Genomic DNA, 9,525 nt, shown 5'->3' with positions numbered 1-9,525 from the left:
AACACCCTCCCAGGAAAAAAACAAAAATTACTTTAAATCTACTAAAAGGAGCTTGTTCATAATAAGCAGTGTGCATGTTCCTTAGAACTACAGTATAAGCTGACACAAAGCTTAAAAAGTTACTGCTGACTGCACATGCCAGGGGTGGGGAGGTATTCTGCATAGTGATAACAGGATAAATTGGTAGAAGTCTATGAAAAACAGTCAGAAAGAGGAAACTAGCAGTCCTGCATGGAGAGGGAAGGCCGGTCACAGAGGGGAAGCACAAAGGGCCCTCTGCGCTGCAGATTTCCCAGACCCACCCTTCCTCACTGACAGACTTGGCTTGAGGGCTGATGAGGGAGCAGAGTTTGTCTTTTTTGTCACGAACTTGCATCAGAACGGCCCGGCATGGGGTACACAGTGGACAAGGGTTAAATACAGTGACAGCTGATGCGGAGTTCAGGGATGTTCTAGGTCTAACTTAACAGGTTTCCCATTGGTACTCTCCCTCTCTGCCCTCCCAGGATGCTTCCCATTTTCAAAAGAAGAGTTCTAAGTAGGAAGTTCACCTCCTGCCGACCTCAAAACCATGCCTCAGGTGAGATGATATACCTTCTCTTTCTGAAATACCTTGTTTTCAGGATGCTTCCCATTTTCAAAAGAAGAGTTCTAAGTAGGAAGTTCACCTCCTGCCGACCTCAAAGCCATGCCTCAGGTGAGATGATATACCTTCTCTTTCTGAAATATCTTGTTTTCAGGTTAACTGAACATTTGTTTCCTTGCGCTGAAATTTCCCAAAACTGAGATTTGCTCCCATAAAACTGATGTGCGGTAGGGCCTAGATTAGGGGTGGATTAGGGGTGGGATTAGGGCCTGGATTAGGTGGTCCATAACGTGACGTCTCAGGAGTGCTCTTAGGCTGTTGCCTCTGATACTGCCCAGCCTAGCTGCAGCCCTGTCCCCAGTCTGTCTTATTATAGTCAGTTAAACTAAAATCCCCCACCTTCCCTGGAGGTACAGTGGGTTAAAGCATGGCACTAAGAAGCTAAAGCCACTTCAGCATGAGTTTGAACCCCACCCAGGAGGTGACCCACATGGCGCAGCCTCAGCCGACCTCTCCTGACCTTGTCTGGTTGCTGATTGAAGATCTAAGCTGGGAGGAGTCAGCCTGATCGTGTCTACTGACCTAGATTTTACAAAACCACATCGAATAGGTCACAGACTAAGAATTTGTGATTAGATGTTTTGTGGCTTTCAGGATAGAAATTTGATTATAAGTTTCTTTTTAAAAAATATTTATTTTTGCATGGAAGAACTGGGGTGTAAGCTAGAGGTGTGGGGGGTGAGAGGATTCCCCAGAGACAGAGTGGGGAACAGAGCAGGTGAATCTACTAAAATACACTGCTGAGGGGAGCAGCAGGTGAGACAGGAGAGGTCTGCTGTGCCATGTTGGTCACTGCCTGGCGAGGGATAGAACTCAGTACGTGGCCATGATAGCACTGAGAAAACCTCTAGACAACCAGGGAGGCCCCTGATCATAAGTTACAACAACAGTGAGATCTTGTACTTCTCATATCTGATCCTCCTATAATCCCTACAAACTGGCCTGCCCATGAAACCACTGCAGACTGTACTATAACAATATATATCTATAGATATAGATTATCTTCTCTATATTTTTTGTTCCTTCTAATCTTTTATAACCTACAATTCAATAACCAAGCTACCAATAATTGAAAAGATATTTCTAGACATAAAAGGAACCAAGCACAATTTTTTTTTCGCTTAGAAGATCTGGGGTGGAGGCCAGAGATACAGGGGGCGGGTGAGAGGATTCCCCAGAGACAGAGTGGGGAGCAGAACAGGCAGATCCACTGGGGAGACAGGAGCAGTCTGCTGCACATATGTGGGTCAGCTTCAGGGACTGAATTTAAGCCATTGTGTTGAAAGTGCTGAGACTTAACCCCTAGGCCACGGGAGGCCCCTGCCTGCTGAATATGTTGGAATGTGGTCAGTACCTTTGAAGACTGTGACTCTGTGAGGTGAAATCCCAGAGTTATTCCATAAACATGCCTACTGCCTACCTCCACAGGCCTGTTTTTTTTTTTCTTTTTCTTTAGAATTCAATGGCTCTTTGCTTATATATTGTCCCTTTGCTAGTTCCTGAACTTTCCAGTTTCTTTCTCCCCATGAATTTTAAAAGCCAGTGCTCTATATTTCAAAGAAGCCTTGGAATACAGACCAAAACTTCCTCACTTTGTAGCATTGGCCCAGGTGTGCATCTGTCTTTGCACCTTGACCCCTAACATGAGGGCCTCTCCTGAACCGACATGAGGGCATCTCCTGGCTGGGCAAGGGCCTGTTCCTTTTGCCACCAGGTAACTAAGGACCTCAAGGCAAAAAGTAGGACCTCATATTTTTAACATGAGCTAATGAGAGGAATCTGTTTTCAGGATTACGGTATAAAACAGGAAAGCTAGTCTGACCACTGGTCACGGTCAGAGCTAAGTCTCCAGTATCTAGTTCTCACTAGTTCCAATCACTTTAGGATGAACTAGAGTGTGCCCTTACAGGGGTCCGTGTCATTCAAGGATGTGACTGTGGACTTCACCCCGGAGGAGTGGGAGCACCTGGACCTCGCCCAGAAGTCCCTCTACAGGGACGTCATGTTGGAAAACTATTGCCACCTCGTCTCTGTGGGTAAGGAAGACTCCTTGAACCTGCCAGTGTCATGCACCTCTGGGCATGACCTTCCAGAATACGTGGGGCTTTGAATTGCAGGGATGAGAGGTAATGAATGCCTTTTAGTTAGCACAAAGTATGAATATGTTCTCATTCGCTGATGCAAAGTACTGACTTTGGTAATACATGAATGTGAACGTCATCGGACAACTCAAAATGGAATAGCCCCTTCTTCAGTAGTTTCAAAGCCCAAGCAGCTTAGAACAAATCTCATTTTTTATCATCAGGGTTTCACATGGCTAAACCTGATATGATCCGCAAGTTGGAACAGGGAGAAGAACCATGGACAACAGAGAGAATTTTTCCCGGTCAGCTCTACCTAGGTGAGTCTCTGCAGGTAAAGGATAGAGGCAGACAGGTGACAAGCTGAGTGAATTTAGGGACCTGTTTTTAATGCATGCATTTTGGGATGATTTTATGTATTCAACTTTTAGAAAATAACAGTTGCTGGTTTACAGAATTTCCATATTTTGATACCTTTCTATATATTTTTATATAAATATGAAAAATTAAATATTAATTTAAATATTTTTATAATAGTTTATTTTTACATCATTTTGTGCCTTTTCCATCTCTGTTGTAATCACCATGTGCCATCACCATAGTCCTGTGCACTTCCCCTTCTCCATTTTTAATTTAAAATAATTTTTAAAAACCAAAACCCGGCCCTCCCTGGTGGCGCAGCGGGTTAAAGCACAGCACTGAGAAGCTAAAGCCACTTCCGCATGAGTTCAATTCCCGGCTGTCCCAGAGGAGACCACATGGTGCGGCAGACCTCTCCTGACCCGCCCGCTGCTCCCCTCAGCAGTATACTTCGTCCATCTGCCTGTTCTGCTCCCTACTCTGTCTCTGGTGAAGCCTCTTGCCGCCGCTGCACCTCTGGTGTGTACTCCAGTTCTGTATGCACAAATAAATAAATCTTTAAAAAAAAAAAACCCAAAACCATTTTATTGATTGATATCACCAGCAATTTTGTTTGTTTGTTTATCTGTTTGTAGAACTGAGGTGTAGGCCAGAGGTGAAGGGGTGGGGAAAGAGGACTCACCAGAGACAGAGTAGGGAGCAGAACAGATGGATCCACTGAAATCCACTGCTGAGGGGAACAGCAGGCTGGTCAGGAGGCGTCTGCTGTGCCATGTGGGGTCAGCTCTTGGCCAGGGATAGAACTCAGGCCATTGGGGTGAAAGTGCTGAGACTTAACCCCTAGGCTAAGGGAAGCTTCTCAAGAACAGTTTTAAGTAAGACATTTTTTTCTCCTGTGAGTCTATGATGGTGAGAAATATAGTGATTAATAGCTTAGTGCAGTACTTTGAGGTATGCTAATGTACCAGTATTTTATACACTGTACTAATCATTTTTCCATATTTCACGAAGTTTTAATATCTTTGGTTTAAAAAAAGATATAATACTGTTATTACTGACAAACATAGTTTTGACTCTCTGGATCCCTGAGGGTCTCAGGTGCTATGTGGAATCTGCTAATGGGCCTTTTTTTTTTTTATGTTTTTCATCTCTCTTTTCAATCCTCTACCTTCTTGCTTTTGTTCTGTCTCCTACTTAAGTCTATCCAAAAAGTAAAGGGAAAGTCATTATCTAATATATGTCTTCCTATAGTTTTCACTTTCTTTTTTTCCTTCCCTCAGCAGAGCCTGCACTGACTTCATCCCACCCTCACTGCCAGACCCACCCCCAGGTTCCAAAATCTCTATGCCTTGAATTTCGTTGTCACCATTTCTAGTAAATCTTCCTGGTTCATATCACAGTGTTCAAATTCCTTGCACCCAACTCTCTTGAACTGGGTGAAAAATACTGAGACTTACCCGATTTCCCAGAGGACCGTTTCATATCTTAGTGCCTTTCCCCCCCTTCTTCTCTATTGCCTAGGAAAACAATCATAAATATTCGTTAAATAAATGGATTTTATTTCAGCAGGTTCTCATAAGATTTTCCTGATGTGTCCTTAAGGTTCTTTCTTCATCCTCAGTTCCTATCTCTGGGGAAGTCCTGTCAGCTGTCATTGATGTGTGTGATTTCCGTGAATGACTTTCAAAGTGTTGTTATTACTAATAAAAATAGTTTGGACTTTGTGGATCCCCCTCTGAGTACTGTAGAAACTGCTAGTGGGCCTTTTTTGATATTGCTCATCATCAGATACCACCACCCCATGTCTCCCACTTGAACTCTAGTGTACATTTTAATCTGCCTATAGCAGTGCAGCAGTCATTTCTCTCAGCCCTTTGGTTTTGATACCTGAGAAACAGTTATCACTAACTTATCTTTCTTTCTTTCTGTATACTTGTATATCCACTTGTAGCATTAGGTTGATTCTGTCATTTCTTCTACTTTTTTATCTTTTAAACGAATAATCTTTTTTTTAAAAGTTTTCTTATTTATTTTTATGTAAAACTGGGGGAACAGGGGGCAGGTCAGGAGAGGTCTGCTGCGCCATGTGAATTAGCTCTTTGGCCTGGGATGGCACTCAGGCCGAAGAGGTGATAGTGCTGAGACTTAACCCCTATGCCACCAGGGAGGCCCCATTACGTATTCTTAATGATCTCTGAACAATGTTATTTTATTTCACTTTGTGAAACATCTTTCTGCCTTCTCATTTTCTCATTTGCCAATGACATCTTCCAAAATGAGAGCCTTACTATCTTGGCATGAACTGCTATAACTACTATTTGAACTTACCAGAAATCACTTACTGGTAAGTTCTTCGTAGATACATATGCCCAGATCACATCCTTTACCCTACATTCAGATTCCAAGGGAAATAATAAGACACTGACTTCCCACACTCCCTGGTGGTACAGAGGTTTGGAGAACAGCATGCAAAGCTGGCTGTGGCTGCTTCAGTGCGAGTTCGATCCCGGCCCAGGAGGTGACCTACATGGCGCAACAGGCCTCTCCTGACCCATCCGCTGCTCCACTCAGCAGTGTACTTTGTCAATCTGCCTGTTCTGCTCCCCACTCTGTCTCTGGTGAACCCTCTCACTGCCCTTGCCTCTGGCCTGTACCCCAGTTCTGTGGGCATAAATAAATAAATCTTTATTAAAAAGTTGACAGTAGCAATGTCAGTAATTGTATTTACATACATGTATATACATTAGAATAGATACAACAGGGATTATATTCACATCACAGTAAGTTTTGTCTTCTGGTCTACTTTATAATCCCCACTGGGAATATGTTTCACCATGTTTCCCTTTCAAGTGAAAAGAAGTCAGCTATGTGGAGAGTAGGACCTAGCCACGGACTATTATTTATGTCAGCACTAGGTAATGAATGCTAGAAAAAGTTAAATTGCCATGGATAGCTAAATGCAAATGAGGAAGAAACTAATGGAAGTAGTTTATAAAACTTTAGACCTGTGGGAATAAGCCTACAGGCTTTCATGTTCACCTGAGTAATTTTCCTTGATTGTTGCTGAGCGCTGTTGTGTGCCTTTCATAGGCTCACGCCAGCATCTCTGACTCTGCCTGTGCTAAGACCAATACCATATTCACCTGCCCTTGTCTTTCACTAGCTTGTCCTTTTGCTCATCACACCTGGCTTATTGCTCAATGTTGCTCATATTTATAAGATGTCAAAGATAGGTGTTTTCTACTTACGTCAATTTTTCCCAATTTTATTTACTTATGTATTTTAAGCTTATCTTTTTTTAGAGTACCATAGCTTTTTTTTTTTAATAGTTTTTTTTTTTAAAGATTTATTTATTTATTCGTACAGAACTGGAGTACAGGCCAGAGATGCGGAGGGTGAGAGGATTCATCAGAGACAGAATGGGGAGCAGAACAGGCAGATCGACGAAGTACACTGCTGAGGGGAGCAGTGGGTGGGTCAGGAGAGGTCTGCCACGCCATGTGGCCACCTCCGGGGCAGGCGGAATCGAACTCATGAAGAAGCGGCTTTAGATTCTCAGTGCTGTGCTTTAACCCGCTGCGCCACCAGGGAGGGCCTAGAGTACCATAGCTTTTAAGGAAAAAAAGATTTTATTTTTGCACAGAACTAGGTTGTAGGCCAGAGGTACAGGGAGTGAGAGGGTTTACCAGAGACAGAGTGGGGAGCAGAACAGGTGGATTTACTAAGATACACTGCTGAGGGGGCAGCGAGTGAGACAGGAGAGGTCTGCTATGCCATGTGTGGGCCAGCTTTCTGGCCAGGGATAAAATTTAAGCTGTCACAGTGATAGCACTGAGATAACCCCTAGGCCACCAGAGTCCCCAGTTTTTCCTAATTATTTTTTAAAATATTTATTTATATATTCATACAGAACTGGGGTATAAGCCAGAGGTGCAGGGGCAATGAGAGGCTTCACCAGAGACAGAGTGGGGAGCAGAACAGGCAGATCGATGAAGTACACTGCTGAGGGGAGCAGCGGGCAGGTCAGGAGAGGTCTGCCATGCCATGTGGATTACCTCCAGGGCTGGGGATTGAACTTGAACTGAAGCGGCTGTAGCTGGCTTGCAGTGCTGCGTACTAACCCATTGAGCCACCAGGGAGGACACAATTTTTCCTAATTTTAATAGAATAGCAGGATTTGTATTTATGTTCTGTGTGTTTTCCCCTCCAAGAGGTTATTTTGACCTTTCTGTGGACTACAAAAGTGAAATAGCCAGTCTTACGATGGGTCATTTGTATATTCAACCAAAACACAGCATTTGTGTGAAGACTTACAGTGTTGCTGATTGTATTCTTTTCTAGAAGAAAATGGAAACCCTGAAGATGTTTTAGTGAAATTCAAAGAATACCAAGACAGGAATTCAAAATCAGTTGTATTCATCAACCACAAAAGACAAAGTAAGGAGAGAAGTAATATTTTGGGGAAAACATTTGCCATAGGCAACAAGCGTACTATATCGAAAGCAACACTATGTGACTATAACCCTGATGGAAAGGTTTTGAAAAATATTTCAGAATTAGTCATTAGAAATATCAGCCCTATAAGAGAGAAGTTTGGTGAAGGTAATGGATGGGAGAAATCACTCAATACCAAGCATGAGAAAATTCAGACTGCAGGAAATCTCTGTAAACAAACAGAAGGGAGTCATGATGGGAAACAAGAGCTTAACCAGCATCAGAAGTTTCAAGCTCCAGAGCAATCATTTGAACATAATGACTTCCTAATGAAGGGAATGTTATTTACACACACAAGAGCTCTTAGAGGAGAAAGACCCTTTGAATGCAAAAGAGATGAACTAGATTTCATCGAAAAGTCAAATCTCAGTGTACATCCACAAAATCTTAATGAGAAGAAGCCCCAGGCTTATAACAAATATGGAAAGCTCCTCTGCAGGAAGCCTATGTTTATTATGCAACAGCCATCTCCAACAGAAGAGAAACCTTTTCAGTGTCCTTACTGTGGGAACAGCTTTAGGAGGAAGTCATATCTTGTTGAACATCAGCGAATTCACACAGGTGAGAAACCTTATGTTTGCAGTCAATGTGGAAAGGCCTTCCGTCAAAAGACAGCACTCACTCTTCATGAGAAAACACACATAGAGGGAAAACCCTACATTTGTCTGGATTGTGGGAAGTCCTTCCGCCAAAAGGCAACCCTCACGAGACATCATAAAACACATACAGGGGAGAAAGCCTATGAGTGTGCTCAATGCGGAAGTGCTTTTAGAAAGAAGTCATACCTCATTGATCATCAGAGAACTCACACAGGGGAGAAACCCTATCAGTGTAACGAATGTGGGAAGGCCTTTATTCAGAAGACAACCCTCACAGTACATCAGAGAACTCACACAGGAGAAAAACCCTACATTTGTAATGAATGTGGGAAGTCCTTCTGCCAAAAGACAACCCTCACTCTCCATCAGAGAATTCACACAGGGGAAAAACCCTATATTTGTAATGAATGTGGGAAGTCCTTCCGCCAGAAGGCAATCCTCACTGTCCATCAGAGAATACATACAGGAGAGAAATCCAATGGATGCCCTCAGTGTGGGAAAGCCTTTAGTAGAAAGTCAAATCTCATTCGTCATCAGAAAACTCACACTGGAGAGAAGCCCTATGAATGTAAAGAATGTGGGAAGTTCTTCAGCTGTAAGTCAAATGTCATTGTACATCAGAAAACTCACAAGGTAGAAACCATGATAATTCAGTAAAGGATATAACTTTTCTTGGTAAAAACTTTTAAAGTCATGGTAGACCTTGTATATGATGTTGATTGCAAGTGTAAAAGTGGTCAACAGTTTAAAGTATGATATCACATATTTACCATTTGCCAGCCTAAAAACACCCAGAGAACTACGAGATAAATGACATGACAAAAACTCATTGGAAAAACAAGCTTAGGTTTTTCATTATTAGATTCAAGAGACATAAACTTCCCTTCAAGTTGTTATACACATTTAAAAGTGCTTATTTTCAATTTCAATATACTTGTGACCCCATAATAAACAGTTAGCTTACTAATATGGTCCACAGGTCACACTGTGAGTAGAAGTGCTTTAAAACAAAAAGGAGGTATGAGTTGTACTTTCCATTGCAAATATAGAATACAAATTAGTTGCTTCCTCCTCAAAGTTAACCACAGCTCTGACTTCTAACATTATGAATTAGTTTCTGCATATTATAAATCTTTATATAAATTGGATTATATATTATGTATTCTTTCCTATATGGCTTGTTTCATTAATCATGTCTAAAACTCATCATTAATGCATGAGACAAAAGTTCATGTATTTCAATCTATATAGAATTCTATTATATCACAGTTTATCCCGTTTACTTTTGATGGACCTGCTTATTGTTTACAGCTTTGGGTCAGAATAAATAACACTCCTACAATCA

General features: G+C 42.1%; 1 protein-coding gene across 3 annotated transcripts; it reads left to right on the top strand.

Moving 5' to 3' along the window:
• Positions 1 to 9,525, top strand: ZNF382 (zinc finger protein 382). Of its 3 annotated transcripts, none has more exons than XM_012730528.1 (4): positions 1 to 697; positions 2,556 to 2,682; positions 2,952 to 3,047; positions 3,409 to 3,442. In XM_012730528.1, the coding sequence occupies exons 1-4, from the start codon at positions 689 to 691 to the stop codon at positions 3,414 to 3,416; spliced, it is 240 nt and encodes a 79-aa protein (XP_012585982.1). In that variant the 5' UTR covers positions 1 to 688; the 3' UTR covers positions 3,417 to 3,442. The 3 variants fall into 3 exon arrangements, with proteins under 3 accessions (XP_012585982.1, XP_012585981.1, XP_004690604.2); XM_012730527.1 differs by lacking the exon at positions 3,409 to 3,442 and adding an exon at positions 7,429 to 9,525 and having other exon boundaries at positions 2 to 580; XM_004690547.2 differs by lacking the exon at positions 3,409 to 3,442 and adding an exon at positions 7,429 to 9,525 and having other exon boundaries at positions 2 to 697.

The sequence above is a fragment of the Condylura cristata genome, unplaced genomic scaffold, assembly GCF_000260355.1.
Source record: "Condylura cristata isolate star-nosed mole 26May11 unplaced genomic scaffold, ConCri1.0 scaffold00028, whole genome shotgun sequence".
Taxonomy (NCBI): domain Eukaryota; kingdom Metazoa; phylum Chordata; class Mammalia; order Eulipotyphla; family Talpidae; genus Condylura; species Condylura cristata.
This window is presented reverse-complemented; position numbering and strand designations above follow the sequence as displayed.

Coding starts and splice junctions, on each gene's coding strand:
- ZNF382 (XM_012730527.1), top strand. Junction 2,683..2,951: donor TTGCCACCTCGTCTCTGTGG/GTAAGGAAGACT, acceptor TTTTATCATCAG/GGTTTCACATGGCTAAACCT. Junction 3,048..7,428: donor TCCCGGTCAGCTCTACCTAG/GTGAGTCTCTGC, acceptor ATTCTTTTCTAG/AAGAAAATGGAAACCCTGAA.